At 36.7% G+C, this 18397-nt stretch overlaps 1 protein-coding gene across 1 annotated transcript in view; it reads left to right on the forward strand.

Annotated features, from left to right (window-relative positions):
* Positions 1-18397, forward strand: part of CLINT1 (clathrin interactor 1) — a 46791-nt gene that overhangs the window by 27712 nt on the left and 682 nt on the right. Inside the window, exons 6-11 of the mRNA XM_048960173.1 lie at positions 3035-3209; positions 8069-8312; positions 9144-9222; positions 13140-13217; positions 16890-17185; positions 17900-18104. Coding sequence (XP_048816130.1) covers positions 3035-3209; positions 8069-8312; positions 9144-9222; positions 13140-13217; positions 16890-17185; positions 17900-18104 — 1077 coding nt within the window. The remainder of the gene's footprint in view (positions 1-3034; positions 3210-8068; positions 8313-9143; positions 9223-13139; positions 13218-16889; positions 17186-17899; positions 18105-18397) is intronic.

Raw genomic sequence — 18397 nt, forward strand, 5'->3', positions numbered from 1 at the left:
TAACTTGCCTAAGATAAGCAGGGAAAAAGCCCAGATAATTACTGAGGAATTTCTAAGATGCTCTTTTAGATGACAAAGAAAAAACTTTCTTTAACTGTTAGTGTTTTTACTATTATTAAATAAACCTTGCACTTCTTTCCCCCACATTTAATTTCTTCAAAACCTATTTTCCTTTGGCAGATTCTTCAGTTTTTTTAGTGAGTTTTCATGTAAATAAGTTAACTGAAAACCTACAAGCAGCATTGATGCACTGGCTTTGCCAAAACTTAGCTATTTTCTTTTCACCTTTAGATGGAGTCTCGCTGAGAAATGAATGCTGCTGTAGCAATAGGGAAGTCAGAATTTCTTACTGTAATAAAAAAAAAAAGTGATACTTTCTGTCTCTCATAGGACAAAAATACTGTTTTACCTACTTTCTGCCAACCTACTTTAGAACCATTGTTTAACTGGAATTAGGGCTTTCAGGACAGTACCACTGTTTTGGTGAAACAATGGAGGTACTACATACTATTAGACTTGTTAATTCCCCAAGTAATTCTGTTTAGACATTTGAGAGCTATCTGGGTTATCTATGTGGATTCTGATGTCTGTCAGATCTGACTTCACATATGTGCACCACGTATATTGGAGAGCTTATATATCAGGAGTTTATCAAGTCACTGTCTCAATGTTTATAAAACCTTGCTTGATTAGTAATGTTGGGTCCATGTGCTTTTCAGGGGAAGACTCCCAGAGGTAAGACACAATTTGCTTTATGCAGACCTATTAAGCTTATATAAGATTTTGGCTGTAGAAGATGAAATACCATCAACTTGTTTGGTTTTTTTGTTTTTTTTAGAGAGTACACTCTTCTTTCTGACAAGCTTGATCAGATAAAGGCACACAACTGGCACACTGTTTTTTGTACCTAGTCCAAGTGTGCAGCTTCCTTCTTACTCCCCAGTCCCTGCCATAAAGCATAGCAGGGATCTGAGCTTGAACCTGCTTTTTATGTATGACGTGTCCCAGCATGTCATCCATTATTTAGCTGTCAGTCTTAAAATGTTTATCGTATTTTCTTTGGCATGGGTAGATTCTTGGGTTCTTTTATTAAGGGACGAGTCCCCATGTCACAACGATACAAGCCTTTGGTCTATTAAAATCAGTGACTTCTTTGAGAGAAGTGTTAGGTATATGATATGTATGAGTAGGAACTGTACATGACCTATACTTCAACTGCTACTCTTTAGTGCTCTGCATTTCTCTACTATTTTTGACAGATTACTTCCCTGTGTTGCTCTGTTCTTCCTTTTCCTCGTATGCAGAGCAGATGGAAATCTCTATCTCCGTGGCAGGATGTCTTTATTATATTCTTACAGGCTGTTGCTACTAGCCTGGAACTCTGCTGGTTCTCTCTTTAAGAAATACTTATGAGTCACTGCATCTGTACTTCAAGTACATGCTCCTCTATCTATTCTCTCTGTGCTTTTCTTTTGACTTGCTCTGAACAGAGTCGTGATTCCGTCTATGTATGCTGGGTAGAAGACTTTTTTTTTTTTTTCCCATATATTCTGAAGATTTAATTCAAGTTTTTGAGTTTAAAGGACTGTCTCCTTTTGTCGTGTATTCCATTGTTATGGTAAAGGATTTTTAATTTTCCTCTCATCTGTTGAGTAAAGTCCTTAATCTTCCTAGCTGCACAAAACAAGTTTTCTTTCCCAGGTCAGACTTTAACCTAAAAAAAAAAATAAAAAAAAATCTAGTTACTTAAATAGAAAATGCTTGTATTTTCATAATTCTGCTTAGTTCTTTTTGTCCTGAAAATGCTGAGTCCTAAGTTCTTTTATCTTTATTTTAAAATTCCTATTTCACAAGGAAGTCTTTTAATGGAACCCACTTTAAAATGCTTGGGAGCCTGACACAAGCTGAAATAAGGCCATTTCACTCTCCTGCAAAATTTAAGTCGTACTGCTGTTTCTTACAATTTCTCCTTCTCCAGTGATAGAGATCCCACTGAGTATCTGGCTGATTTCTGTCAGGCACTCAACATTGAACAAATTTGTCTGTCCTTTATGGATCTAAACAAAATATGATTAGGGACGTGCATTTATTTCCTTGATAAGAAAAATGTATTCTCTGGTATATCGTGTTATTGGACAGATAGATCTCAAATTCTACACCTTGTAGAGCTGAAATCCATCATTTTCTTTTTATTAAAAATGGCTTAATTGAATACATCTTGAACATCACCCAAGCTACAATTTAATTTGTATGTTAACCTGAAGTAATGAATTTTTCACCGTTCTTCCTTTCTTCTCTTCAGTCTTACTCAGCATTAGCAGTCAAAGTCACATTTTTCAGTAGTACTAAAAAAAAAAAAAAAAAAAAAAAAAAAACAACAACAAAAAAAAAAAAACTCTTTTTTGTGTGTGATGGTTCCAAATAAAAACTGTCAGCTATCTTTAAGATCTCACTATGGAGGTCTCGATTACTTGAATAGAAAGAGACAAATTTTCTAAGTGTTCAGTAAAGACCAGGGTACTCCATGGCTGAGGAAAAAGCGAGTTGCACTTGTCTTTAAATAGTTTGGTACAATGCTTTTATCTGTTCTTGAATTTCAGCGTATAAAAACCTTTGATTTACCTCTGTGAACACACAGGTTGGCTCAGGATGAAATATCATGCATTAAGTGTCTGTTATAGAACTAGCATGTCCCATTTCTGATAAGCTGCTTATCCAGCCAGGGTTGGTTGTACCACTTGGGGTTTTCCAGCAGAATCTAATAGTATCCTGATGTGCTGCGTAGTATGTTAAGATTGTGTGGTTGTCATAAACAAAAGTCTTTGATTCTGCATTTCTGCCACTTAATGATGTGTATTACATACTGTGCACTGCTGTAGAAGTGTTAATTCAGCATTACAGGAGCTTTCAGTTTGCTTTGAAATTGTGTAAGCTTTATGTCTGTAGAGGGGAGAAACTTGAGAACAATCTGAAAGAGACCACAGGCATTCATTTGCTGTTACCTTTAGTGTTTTTGTCTTAATGCCTTACACAGGTGAAAGATATGATCCTGAGCCCAAGTCAAAATGGGATGAAGACTGGGATAAAAAATCTTCTTTTCCGTTCAGTGATAAGTTGGGTGAGCTAAGTGACAAAATCGGAAGCACAATCGATGACACCATCAGCAAATTTCGAAGGAAAGACAGAGAGGACTCTCCAGAAAGATGCAGGTACTAGAGCTGTTTTAACATGAATTTATTCTGTGAAATTGCTGTTACAAAGCTCTTTGACACTACTGATTATTAGCTACAATCTGCTGCCATTCTTTGTGTGGATATGTGTTTAGGGTCAATACCTGCCTCTCTTACGCAGCTTAGCCTCAGGGAATAATGTAGCTCTGTTCATAGTTAACTGCTCTTGGCTGCCTTCCACTATAGCCCCCAGCTTAGATGGCTGCTGGCAGTGCAGGGAATTTGGCTGAAGTTCCTAAGCTTTTGCTTGTCTCAGCGTTTCAGTGGTCTTCCTTGTGCCAGTGTACCTGAAGTTGCTGTTTAATGCTACAGTTATGCCAAATGCTGAAGTGTTAAAGAAGAGGGAGACACAAGATTGCTTTAGTCTATCTTGACACCATGCTGCTTCACTTCTTCATCTGAGGAAGAAGGTGGTACAGGTGACTGACTTCTGCACATTAAAAAAAAAAAAATTGAGCTTCCTCAAGAAACTTGTATTTTTTATGTATGGCAATTAATTATTTTGAAGTAAGGAAGAAATCCTACTCTGCTTTGCCCCGTAGAACTTTAAAAACATCACTTTTCAACATGTGCATCAACTTTTATTATTCAGAGATCACATTCACACTTAAGAGTTTGAAATTGCTGAAGAGGAGGTATTGAAGTATACTGAAATTGTACTTTTTGGGAAACAGCTTAAAATTCAAATTTGCACTGAGATCTGATGAGCATTTCTTACAGGAACATGTTCAAAAACATCCACGCATTTGGTATGTTTATATATGTGTAGATGTACGTTTGTGAGTGGACATGTATATGTTACAACATCCACGATAGTGGAGCAATTCCATAGGAAAACGGAAATAATGGTAGCATTTCCAAGAAAAAGGCAGCGTGGCCTTGTTGCTAGGACATGAATAAATCATGAACTGGTATTCGTTGCACACATCTGAGTTTTCTCTTAGAACTTGCTGTCGAAAGACTACAAAGAAGACGGGATCAGAAGAAAAGTAAACAATTCCAAACTTAACAATGATACATTGCTGTGTGCTTTTCTGTACTTTCAAAATGTCTGTGCAGCTCACTGTCCACAGTGCATGTAGAAAATGTGCAATAAGTAGTTTTATCTTCTGCTTCATTTCTGATGGCTCCTGAACTCTTAGTTGTGCTGAGATAAAGCCTTGCACCTTACAGTATTTCACAGCCCTTCATACAGTCTGATCTTTTTAAAAAGGCAGTTATTTTGGTAATACTTGATATATATCTGTATCATGCATTATGGTGATTATCTTTTCTTTTGGTTAATACTGTTTCTTTTCATTTCTCTTTTGATCTTGTAGCCTTTGTCCCTTCTTATTTGCCCTTCTTCCATTTTGTAATAAATGTTAGGTTAGTATTTGTTCTCTTCTGCAATAGTAAATGCAAGATTTGAAATAAAAGGGGAATTTGGGAGGGCCTAAACAAACAAGGAAGATTTTGGTAGGTAGTTACAGCTTTTCTTATCGTAAATGGGAGGTTAGGCTGCAGCAATATGGCTTCTGAAACAATGCCTAAAATGTTCATCTTCTCTTGACACAGTGATTAGAGAACATGAAAATCATGACATTTTATCAGTGTGCCAAAATGAAGAAATTTCTTCCTACAGAAAGCATCAAAAGATCTAAGGAGATAGAACTTACAGGTTATAAATTGTCTGTACTTGGAGATATTATAAATACAAACTTCAGAATACATTTAATACTATCTGAATGCTGTATTTGTATGAATTTAAATAATTAAGCTTAATAAAAACATGAAATTTTAATAATCATGTGACTTAACTCTCAACAACGCAGTATTGTACTGTAAAGGCTTCATGAAATCCATATGCTTGTTTCTCTCCTTTCAGCAAATCATTAAAAACAAAAAGCTTCCAGAAAAACTTCCTAGTTGATGTAGTAGCAGGCTACAATTACTAACATGGCATTAAGGTGCCATTTTACTAGGAAGCGTGGCTGAATGGTGATAGTTGTTCATCTGGCAAATCTGCTGTTATGTGTTCTCTTGTTTCGAGTTTCATAGCTTTATAAATCATTTTCTGTAGCATTGTAAAGCCAATAAAGGTCTTGAAGCACAGAAAATAAATCTGACTTGTGCATCTTCAGAACGTTTGATGGAAGCCAGATGATACAATCTTTACCTCCTGTACGCATAGCAGAAGTACTTGGCCTAACTTCTGGATTTCTGACTGCTAGCAAAGCTGGTATTTTCCAGGGAAGAAAAAGAAAAAATGCTCAAAGTAACCAAGAAGTTAATTTGTGATATATCTGCCTAGAGTTTGTAGTAGCTTACAGTGAAATAGCAGTTCACACAACTAAGTACAGAGAAACCTACTCTGCATTTTTATGTATTGCTGTGGAAGAATCTTTTTTTTCCAGAAATATATCCCTTTGGAATTAGAGAAGACCATAAACAATATCCCACAGGAATAGGAAAAACTCCACTTCTCTCTTAGTTTTGATTTATTCACTAAAGACCAAAGAACTAATAAATTGCTGCCCTGATTCTAGCCTTGTATGCGTTTTGTTTTTCTAAATTACCTGCAGATAGGCATTGTTTCAGAAGATCCGTTAGGTTTTTTTTGTAGGAATTCTTGTGCTTTATCAATCCTTGTTTCTCCGGTGTTCAAAAATGTTGCTGCAGGCAGCAGGACGGGAAGGAAGGGAATCATCAGTGCTGCTTTGACAGGAGGCAGCAGCGATGTTTAAAGGCGACTTTTGTTACCGTTTGTAGTAGGTTCTATTCGCCTGGTCTCGGGCAGTTGGTAACTATTTCTATTGCCTTAAGGACTGTTGTTCAAAGAAAGCAGAAACGTGTACTAATCTCAAGGCAAAGAGAACACATATCCATAGTTTAGTTTCTGGAAGTTACAGCCACATATTTCCTTTCTAGATCTCTTAATTATTTAGTACAGCGCAAGCTGTAACTTCTATTTTTTTTAAGTTAATTCTGCAGTTCTCAGTTGAAGCACTGTTATTTTACTATTCTGAGCACGGTAAATACACTTTAAAGGAACATTAATCTGTAATGTCTGATTGCTGTTAATGTGATGGTTAAGGAAAAACTTAAACCAGATCTCCTGAGACAGTTCTGAAAAGGTACAGGTTGTCATAGAAAATTGGGTATTGTAATGTTTGTCCTGCATTCTGGCATGCATGTTTAATTTCTTTTTTCAAAAGCTTTTAGGCATTTATTTTGCTGTAGATCGTTAAGACTCACTCTTCTCGTTCTTATATTGATTGGACTTTGATTATCAGTTACTTCCTCAACCCACAGTGTATGCATAGACTAGGCAGGCTCTATAGTGAAGACAAGAATTGCATTGCAGCAGGCTTTAAGAGACTTAATTGTGATTGTCCTGACCTTAGTATTTCAACACGTTTACAAAGAACTTTTGTCTTAAATGCCTCAGAGGAGTGTGTATGATGTAGGGTGCTAACATGAGCATCAGTCTTCTGTGTGCTTGTATTAAATCCCGATGCCATAAATAGGAGTGTGGTTAGGAGTCCCATTGTATTCATTTTGTACATAGTTAATGTACGTGCAGGAATCCCAAACTGGAACAGTAGTCTGTTGTTTCAAGTCAGTTGTTAAAGTTGGAAGTATAAGTTTAGGTGACAACATTAGAGCTCAGTTGTTTGTTAAGGTTGGCTCAAGCAAATGTCAGCAGTCTCTGGGCCTAGAGCTGTGAGTTCAAGAACTTTTCTTTAAAAAAAAAAACCAGTACACTGAGCATTTGCACTCGCTAACGGTAATGAATTGAGCCATCGTCCCTAGTGGTGTGTAGGTAGTTTGTGTAGAAGAAATGAAACACATGCAGTGTGTTCCAAAAAGCCTGCTATTGTTAACAGAGAACAAAGGCTACCCTCCAGAGTATATTTCAGTTACTGTCATATTCGTACTGACAAAGGGACATCATTTCTTAAATTTTACTTTTAATATTCTAATGCATTATTAAAATATAAAACCTTTCCACTTTCAAATACCTTGCTAAGGGAATTACTATTTCAAAATACTCTTCAATATATTTAAGCTTTTTCTACAGTAATTTTCAGTGTTATGTACAAATCTTGCTTTGATGATAACAGGCAACATGACTATTAGTGGAGGTGAAATTAGGTTGCTTGTGAAATGCTTAAAGTGTAAGAGTAGAAAATTTAAGAATAAAAAATATTGCACAGTGACATCTAAAAAGTGTTCACTTAAAATGCTGATGCTTTTATTCTTTTACATTTTGAGAATAAATGTGTTTTCCTGTGGAAAATGAATAGCATCACTGCATTGCATACTTATGTAAAAAGTTTTTCCACAAACATCCTGAAGAAAATAAAAGCCCATTTATCTAGAAAGGGAACTGGGTTGAAATAGGAATGGTGCTCTTCAAATCTGAAAGTTAGTACCTGTATCTTGTTCACTGCTTGCTGGCTCTTGGTCTAAGTGAAGAGCAGATTTGCCAGCTAAACTTCTTGTTGCTGACTTGTTATACAGTGTGTGGAGGAGTTCCCATCAGAAGGTGATTAAGTACACTGTATTTAAACACTGATTTCCTGTTAACCTCTGTGTTGGACTTGCAGCTAACATTTAACAAGATAACTTGCTTCTCTTCATCTTTTGTGTACTATAGGTGTGGTGCTATACTTATGATGTGTTATTTAAGGCTGAAACTAGCTTTCTCAAATGTAGGAAGTAGCAGTATTTCATTATGAACCATCACTACAAGGATCTGCAGTAATCAAAACTGTTGTGACCTACGCCAAATTGTCTGCTTAACTAACTGGGTAGTCCATCATGAATGATATTTACCAATTTCATTCTTCCAGTGACAGCGATGAGGAAAAATCAAGAAGAAGTAAATCTCCCAAAGCTGAATTTAAGAATGAAGAGGAGACTGTGACAACCAAACATATTCATATTACACAGGCTACAGAAATTATCACCAGCAGACACAAACGTTCAGCAAATCCTTCAAAAACCATTGACTTAGGAGCAGCAGCGCATTATACGGGTGATAAAGCAAGCCCAGAACAGAATGCTGCATCTCATGCTGGGCAACCTACAGCAAAGGTGAGACAAGGAAAGAGCGCAGTAGAATATCAATTTAGAAAACTTTCTCTAAACTCTGGGGCAATTTCTACTTTAAGAATAGAGTTTTTATTATGGTATTCAGGGGAACTGTTCTATTAAAAGTGAGAATGAGTGATTTTGAAAGGCAGTGAAGCTGGCTGTTCAGTATTGGTGTGAAATTTAGCTAAATTTTAGCAACTGAATTTAAAGACAAACCTGCTATCTCTAGAAAGCACTCATCCTAAATGACTACCTAAAGCAGTTTTCTTTTTTGTGATGTTGGTTGGTTTTGGAATAGACAAACAGCTGCACTTCAAACTGTATTTCACACACAACAACTTATAACTACACAGCTTTTAGGCTTTTCTGTAAGTTACTGTAGGCAATATAACACTTTAAACAAGGTCATTTTGAATTGCTTGTGTGAGCACAGTTGTTGTCTTTTCTAAACTGGCCTGATCTTAAGCTTGTCTTAATTTCAGATCCATCGCAGTAACTTCCACAGAAGTTCTCCTTACGTTCATCAGGCAGACCTTAGTTTTCCATATGTATATATAAAGATAACTGTAGGAATTTTTAAAGGAACTTGTGGTGAGGTGTAATTTTTTGTCCTACTTAAATTTCCTTCTTTATGAAGACTTTTAATTATTATGGAACCGTTGAAATGTAACTTTCTCTCTTAATGCATGTCAATGTGAAAGGAGTTCTGCAAATTTCACTCTTCCTGTTTTCATAAAGGAAGACATCTTTTCCTTGAACAAATGATGCATCTGTCCAGTTCTGTTTTAAAAGTGGTAGTGACACAAAAGATTAATTGCATTTCTTTTTCAGGCTTTTGTATCTGGCAGCAAATCATCAAATGACCTGGTTGATCTGTTGTTTGATGGAGCGAGCCAGCCAGTCGCAACAGGTTAGTGTGCTTGTATGGTTTAATCATTTTAATGCATATTCTGATGAACCAATTCTGAGGATAAACTTGTTTGATGTTCCAAAGATAGAGAAGAGTAGATAAACTAAAACTCAGAAAACTTCGAGCTGCTTAGAATCTTTTGCAGAAAGGTATTGTGTGTGTTATTGTATGGGGTTAATAAAAGAAGCACGAAGGTTAATCACCACATCAGTCAACCTTTGATTTAGAGGGTTGTTGTTGTTTTTTTAAATATTAACTATTTTGATTATAGCTAGCTTAGAATAGAGAAGGGAATTTCATGCATTTGTAGTCTCACAGCACAGCTGTGTTAACTGTGTGCAAATTTCTTGTTTAAAGATCAATTTGAATAGAGAATTAAGTGTGTGTACTTTTTCACAGATAAAAATGTTTTTTGCAACTTTCTTCCATCACAAATAAGGAACTAGTATTATTAGATATGAGATCAGTCATATTATTTGTAGAAGAGTGTATGTATTGGCACCATAGATACTCAGCTCCTGCCTTCACTTTAAAGAAAACCTAAAAATCATAGAATCGCTAAGGTTGAAAAAGACCTTCAAGATCATCGAGTCCAACTGTCTACTTAAGTAGCCACCAATATTTCCTCACCATGTCCCTTCGTGCCACTTCTAAATGTTTCTTGAGCACCTCTGGGGATGGTGACTCAAACACTTCCCTGGGCAGCCGCTTCCAGCACCTCTTTCAGACAAGAGTCTTCATTCCAAACATGGCAGTCCAGTGGCAGTCCAGAGTCCCATATGTGGCAATTTGACTGCATTCACACACACGTAAAGATACTTCTATTCAGTTCTGTCTTGAATTATGTCACTTCTGGGTACACTGTAGTGGGAACCCATGTGATACATCACACTAGGTATTACAATGTCTGAGAAGGCTGTGTTATGAGCACCCTATGCAACAGAATTCCTTTCATCACTAGGATACCAAAATGATACCTCTGTAGGAATTTAATAGAATATGTTTCAAAATTCTATAGGAGAGGAGGGAAACTGTCACAGTAATCTACATCTCAGCATCGGGAATGATTTATTTTGCATTATTCTCTTTATTTGGTTAACTTCATATGCAGAGGTGTTCATGTATGTAGGATATAGCACAGCTCTGGAATTTTAATATCCTGGACTCCACTACCCCTAATCAGTACTTGAGAAGCTTCAATACTTGGCTATTATGGCCTGTGTCCTCTTGACTGGAAAAAGGCTGAAGCATTTTTTGTTTTACTTCTTGTTTGTTTTTATATATATATATATATACACATATATATATATATGTATATATATATATATATATATATACACATATATATATATGTATATATATATACATATATGTATGTATATATGTATATATATATATATATATCTGTGTTAAGAATAAAAATACGCAGTTCAATTTGAGCTTTCCTATATTTCAAATAGACATAAAGTGCTTCTGTTTCACAGAATGTTCGAATCCTTCATCAGTTTGACTCTTCACTGTAGCAAACCTTTTTTTTTTTTTTTTTTTTCCAGCCCTCCCTTCTCCTCTATTTTTTCCTTTTCTCCACAGCAGCATTTAGAAATAGTATTGAGAAGAGGCGTATTGCAGTTGGTTCTGCTGAGCAACCTCTTTCCTGACCTGGAAAGGGTTCATTTGTAGTGACAGATCTCACATGGGAATCTTTAAGCCCACGTTGGGAAGATTAGCACTGTCCTTCACGTGCAGGTCACTTGTTATGACCACTGCTCCTTGCAGCACAGGGTGTGGGAACATTCCCAGTGTTGGGCAAGAGACAGAGAAAGGACCGCATGTAGCCTTTGATCTGTCCTGTGAAGAAGTTGGCAGGAAAGTTGTATGAATTCATTGAACTCAGAATTTGTTTATCTATGTGTGGAGATGTGGAAGAAAGTTGGTGAGGCTTAAGGTCTTACACATTACTAAAGCAGCACAACTTGTATGTAAGGGGAGGTGGGTGGTTGCTGTAAAGGAGTAGGCTGTTTGGGGTGTAGAATACACAGACTTGCTGGAAGTAATTCTTCAGGTGTTACTGGAGACTAGGTTCTTTAATCTTAGCCAGTGTTATCTGTAGAGAGCTAATGCATTCAGCTTAAGCTTTTCAACCTTTCTCCAGAACTCTTTCATTTTCAAATAGGCAACAGAGGTGGAAAAAAAGCTGACTGAGAACATTATCGAGTTATTTGGGGTTAGAATATATTTTTTAAAAATCAAATAACTGCATTTTTGACAGACAACCCAAGGATAATAGGCATAGCATGTGAGCTTGTTTTTCTGTTTTAGGATGCAATCTAGAAGAATTCGGGAGTACAGTATTGCTACTCATTCTGCTTATAAGCCTTCCAACCATTCCCTGTGTCTGTCTTACAGAGTTCAGAATGTGGTGGGGAAGAAAGAATTGAGGATGTACATTGCAGTAGACAGAGTAAACATCAAAACATTTCTGTTATAAAATGCTTATTGCATCACTTCAGGGTTTGTGGTGAAGAATTTTTTTTAGCTTAGTGGAATCTTTTTCCCTTTTGAAGCAGCAGTAAAATGATTTTAGTAGTCTATATTTCTGAAAATTCAGAGAGACCATCCTTGCAATACCTTCTGTGGTTCTCATGTTTTATACCATATGTTACACACCCTGCAAGAAAAGATATTTCCCCCTGGAAGAACAGTTGCCTTCTTAGCAATGTCTACAATAAAATAACATTAAAAAGAAATACAAGTGTGCATGTATTAGAAAGTGAATGGTTCCTTTTATTACTGCTAGCCATTTATTAAAAAGGAGATGGTTCTAGTTTAATTAACCCAGTTGAGAGTAGCAGATGGGGCAGAATGTCTTGCAGCGATAAGACAATTCAGAAATGGCACCAGATGTTGGAAGCTGTCCCTGGTGGTGTTAGAGTGCAGCACAGATGTTCCAGTCCCACCTGGCTAGTTTCTAAGCACTGCAGGCTAAGCAGCTGTGATGTAACCTATATAATGTACGCATAACACTAAAAGCAAAATAATGGAACTGCTGCAGCTCCTTCTAAGGGCAGGTCTGTTTAGAGGTGAAATCTTTGAGGACAAACAAAAAAGGTCAGTCTCTCAGCTTTCTCAGGTCAGTGGAATAGCTAGCTAAAAGTAATAGCAAGGATAAGTGACAGATTCATTTAAAACTATTTCTGATTTATTTTAAAAAAAAAAAAAGCTTATATAAAAAATGGAAGATTTAAGAATAAGAATAATACCTTTTCTATACCTTGCCTGTATATTTTTTTTAGTGACGAAATGTTCCTGTTGTACATTCAGAAGTTAATAATTTAGATGTCTACTTGGAAATCTTAATGTTCATGCTGCAGAAGGAAAGCAAACAAAAAAGCAAGAAAAAACATAAATGCAGGCCATGTCCTTGAAATTTCAATTCGAGTTCACTGCAAAATCATTCATGCTTTAAGTAACACAAAAACTAAGCACAAGTTATTTAATTTTTCATAGTAGGCATAATAAATTAACTTCTTTACAGTGAGAATATCTGGCTTCTATATAAAAAAATTCTGAAGTTTTAATTTCATAAACTGCAAGCTGGCCATATCCCTCACTATCTGAATACTTTCTAACATTTTTATTCTCTCGCAATTTATTTTTAGTAGTAGTAAAAACTTGGATCCTAAGAAAACAGAACTGCAAAATCTGCAGTGCAGTTAGAAATAATCCAGTTCGCTGTTGCTCAGGCTTGTGTAAATATGGTATGGTGATGAAAAAGAAAACCACTGTGGACTTACTTAGCACAATCAATAAATTCGTCTTGCCAAATGCAGAATGGCTTTTCATAAATTCTGCATGCAATTATTGCAATGGATCTTTGCACAATCCTGTAACAGCACTTGTCTCCCTTCTGTTTCTAGATGCATCAACTGACCCATTTGGAGGATTTGCTGATTTTAGTTCAGCTGCTGCTTCAGCAAGTTTCCCATCATCGCAAGGTAGGATTAATTTACAGATTGAAATGCTGTTAAAGTGGAGAAAGGATGGAAGAGGTGCCACGTGGCATCTCTCATTGAAAGTCATTTCCTTTTTCAAGGCAAATTTTGTTTATTGAGCTGGTCCACAAGTGTTGGTATTGTGTAAGGAAGAGATTCATTGTCTAGCACAATTTTTGTCTCGTGGGCCTGAAACTTTAATAGACTTCATTTCGGGAAAATGTTGGTTCCAAATATATCACTTTTCATTTTAAAACAAATGCTTAAAACTTAGATTCTAACTCCAAATCTAATTTTGAAATTGACTGAAACAGAAAGTGATTTAGTAAAACCTGAAACAAACAAGTGTGGGTCTAAATGCTGGCTGAAGAGCATTCATTAAGCAACTTAGAAGTGGGTTTAATAGTGGGCAAAAAGCTGTTTTAACTGGTATTCTACAATGATGAATGCTTTGGTATGACAGCATCTGTGTTTCCAAAATGGTTGGGAAATAGGCTGTAGTGATAAGACTATTCAGATTATTAATCACTGGGATCTTCCCAGTGCCTTGTGTAAGGTTACTCAACTATTTGCATGAAGTTGGTTTTTTCAATACTTTGACTAACAGTTTGCAAGCAATATGTACACACTGGTCCTCATATGTTTAGATTGGTTCTCAGAACTTTAAAGATGGGGGCAGGGCAGTAAATTAAATGGGTAAGTTGGGAAAAAAAAAAGATAAAATTGTGTGAATTGGAAAATAGGAACCCACCTGTGCTAGAAAATGACAGCCTCAGCCCCCACTTATCTTCTGTGATTAAAAATAAAAATTGTAGTTGTTTAAAGAGAGAGAATCATGCTGACATTGTTGGATGGCATAATGTAGGAATTCTAAGGCACAAGCTGTTTACAATCTGCAGTGCATTATGGGTTACTAGTGGAAAGATTAGCACGTTGAAGGGGAATTCAGCCAAGGTATGTCCCTCATATACAATATGTCACTGACTGTTGCCTATATGCATTTCAGGGATGAAGCTGACTGGCACTTTTCTTCTAGCTTGACTAAATAATATTGTAATTTCACTTCCCTTTTAAGAAAAATCTACTTAAAAAAATCTAGATTTGAAGTCAGACATAAACAAGTCCTTGCCAACCAGGAGAACAACATATTAATAATGCTCATTAGCACACCACTCAGATTTGCCCTTGTCTGGCAGCATGGGCCACAGTTTAGAGCTTTCATATGCCCAGGCAGTTGGCTCAGTGCATGTGCGTTCTGCATGCAAGAGTACAGGTTACCATGTACACACAGCCACTGTCTGAAAAACAACATGGACAGAATTTCACTTAAAATTTGGACTGGAAAAATAATGCTAAGAAGCCACCTCAAAGAATCAACTTTGTTTTGGCAACCTACAGTATTATCCAGACAGAACAATGATGCACGTGAATACAGAGGGAAAGGACTTGCTGCTGTTTGTGAAGTTAACTTGGGCAGCAGTGGTGCTTGTACCTGGGTGTTCTCAGTGAGGATGTAACAGTCCAGAATGTGGAGAGATCAGCAGATCTACCTGTGACACACTTTTAGGCACTGTGATTGTCTTTTTTTTTTCTGTTGCTGTGTCAGGAAGACTGTATTGGACATAAGCATTAGTTGGTACACCTTTAGTTTACTTAGTAGGAAAGAACTGCTGTAATTTTTAACAAGCTTTCTCAGTCAAAACCAAGTTGTTTGGCAAACACAAAGCCGCCTACTATGCAAATAATCTGTGTGTTAATACAACCTAAATTGATACAATCCTTTATCTGCATTAATGTGATTAATCTATTCCAATCACCGTTATGCAAGGGACAAGGAGGCCTGTAAAATGATTAATCATTCCTGAACAGCGTAAGCCCCTCTAGAAATCCTTTCCTTCTTGATTAATCATCTTTGAAGCCCTACTGAAGGGGCAAACCCTCATACGTTTTACCCCCGTTTCCATTATTGGTGCTCAGTGCACAGATCTGAACATAGATAAGTAAATGCTGAGTGTGCTTCTTCTATCAGGAATATTTAAAGTAGGTTTTAATTTTTAATATGTAATACTAATTGAAATATTCTAATATAGTCCCTGTTTGTGAGGGAGATCAAAGCAAATGTTCTAAGAAGGCCCTAAGCTAATGAACATCAGTGCATTAAATGCACTAATATTGTTGGCAGTACTTAGATTTTGTGAACCAATTTAGACTCCTACTATTCTTTATTTGCTGGTAAATATAAAAATAATTGAAGGCTGAACGTGCATGCATGTTGATAATCTTTTATATTGTATGTAAATGTTCATGCTGTTAGATTTTTAGTAATAGAATGCAGTTAAAATTGCTGTGGGTGTCTGTTACTGAACTGGACATCATGTAGTTTGGAAGCAGAAACTGTCGCTAGATTCATCAACCCCAGCTTTTATGTGTCTGAATCTTTATTAGCTTGTCTAAAGAAATTCAAAGGATGATTTAACTGTTCATTAGAACTTGGTTCACTTCACATGGCAATGACATTGTGTGTCTCTTAGCTCACGTGCCACAAGTGTACCAGTGATATAATCAAAAAGCTGACCTGTACAATGGCCCAAACATGGAACAAGATTCACGATGTAGTAATGAAAGCAGCTTAAATGACATTGTGTTTTTAGCATCTCCTGTATGTATTTATTTTAATCTCTTCTTTTGCTATTACTGTTGTGAAGTAACCCTTTTCTGGTTAATAGAAAAACATGTTTTTAAGGAAGAGAACATCTACTTTATTTGACTCAAGGGTTATATGCTCTCAGATTGCAGGTTTCTGCCTGTGGACCTCTGTGATTCTGAAATAGGTATCCTTGCAGTTGTGTATAAACAGCTTGTAAGGCATTTTACAGCTCTCTTTGTCTCACTGCTAATTGCTGTGTTTTGTTTTAAACGCTTGTCTGCAAAAACCCTGTTATATTGAAATGAAACAAACTTCAGTCATGACCTGTGAGTTCAGCAAAACTTCTTCTGAAGGGTATATTAGATCCAAGATTGAATTTCTGCTTCATGCCAAGGAAAATATGAAAAACTTGATGTGTTTTACATGAGCACCTCATAGGATGGAAAGAAATAATTCCTGATCACCTCAAATAAGTCTCTAATAACCTGTTTACAAAGGGTTTTTTATTTATTTCTCTCAGCATTTTTTTATGCAAAGGGTTACTGATTGTATATATACAGATCTTGAAGTAGCTGGTTTTGCATTCTATCATGACAGAATTTCTTTCAAGTGGCTGACTTCTAGTAATGGTTCTCTCACCAAATAATACAACTCTGAGCTAAAAAATCAAGTTTTAGGTGTTGTTTTTACTAGAGACTCCAATCTACCCTTAAGTTATCTTTGTATTTCAGCTAGAGATAATCTGTCCCTGTTTGTCTTGTATCCACAGGTGACATGTTATCAAACATCCTTCTTTCTGTGTATGGATGTTTCATATTTCCTTTGCTACCTTGTTAAAATTGTTGGAATATTCATGAGAGAGAATGATGTCCAGATGGAGGTTCTACCTGCAGATGTTAATCTGGACGGACACAGATCAGCTCTCATTTGTTTCAGTTCATGGAGTATGGCATTTGTTTAGTGCCATCTTTTAAGCCTTCTACCTTTCTTCTTTCCATCTTTCACTTGCACTTTTCCCTTCCCCTCAGGTACAACAACAAGTGGAAATGGAGACTTTGGTGACTGGAGTGCCTTCAACCAAGCTTCTCCTTGTCCCAGTGCTTCATCTGGTGAGCTCTTCAGCAGTGCAGCACAGCAGCCAGCTATGGAGCTCTTCAGTGTCTCACAGCCAGCTTCTGGCCAGCCTCCAGCTGCTTCAAATTCTACAGATCTTTTTGATTTGATGGGACCCTCTCAGACAACCATGACCTCTTCACAAAGTATGAATTTCTCTATGATGAGCTCCAATGCTGTGGGCGTCGGTTTACCCATGTCGAGGTCACAGGTATGCTGCCTTTTGTACAGTTGCTAAATGAGGTTTCTCAGTCTTTTGCCTCTCCTTAATCACAATGTTGAAACTGGATCCGTTCCACTCTTGAAATCCATACCTAGTCACACAGATGTTGTGACCAGCATTACATCAGAATATTTTGTCTGAAAATGACAAAATGTCCTGTAAACAAAAGGTGCTGGAAGTTCTTGAAAGGCCTCTTTTTATAAGCTGGTCTTCCCTTAGATGATCTCCATTGTTCTATGAAGTGTTGCTGCTTTGTTGGGGAAGAAGAGGTTGATGACATTTTAAACCTTAAAGCCATCATCCACTGGATGTTACAGGTTTCCAGCCTCAGGTATGTGGAGGTGACGACTAGTCTGTTTTCCCAAAACCCAGAGCTGCCTGCTTATGTGGAAGTCACTGATTTTTTTTTGGAAACCGTAACAGGTCAACTTGATATTAGGAATTAAAAATCAGTACATCTGAGTTCAAAACTTGACTATAGATGTTCAATACTGCATAGTTATGTGATCTTGATACTATTTTAACCTATTCCAATGATGTAACAGCAAACGGCAGTGATGCTTTGGAAGAGCTGAAGTTCATAGAATAATCTCATTGGCTTTTTGTTGTGTTCTGTGGAAATGTAAACACTTGCTGTTTAGTCCTGAAGCCTATTAGTAGTATTGTTTCCAGTGTATGCCAACAAACTTTTTTTTTTCATAGCCCCTGCAGAGTGTGAACACTATGATGCCGAAGCCTAATTCTCTTTATAATGCAAGCACAGAGGTGGTACCGAAGAGTGCAAGCAAAACTCTACCTTCAACTTGGTCAGATCCCAGTGTAAATATCAGTTTGGACAATTTAGTACCTGGGATGCAGCCTTCCAAACCCCAGCAGCCATCACTTAATACCATGATGCAGCAACAAAGTGAGTTTTTGTTGATGCTCTGTCTTGCTTTCATGCTTTCTCTGGGTGTTTAGTAAACTGTCCTTGAGATGAAGTATTTTGCTAATTACTGTTTTCCTGTGTTCAGCCACAATTGTTTTCTTAAACTATTGTAATGCTGCTGACACGAGTGGTATTATCTGAACAGAGGTTGACAAGATTGACAAGACTGGTAACTGCATATCTTTACAGTAAATTTTGCACTGTTGCCATATCTTCATTTCAGGCTTCCTGAACTGCTAGAACTTCTCTAAAATTCACACAGTAGTATTTTA

The sequence above is a fragment of the Lagopus muta genome, chromosome 14 (assembly GCF_023343835.1).
Source record: "Lagopus muta isolate bLagMut1 chromosome 14, bLagMut1 primary, whole genome shotgun sequence".
Taxonomy (NCBI): Eukaryota; Metazoa; Chordata; class Aves; order Galliformes; family Phasianidae; genus Lagopus; species Lagopus muta.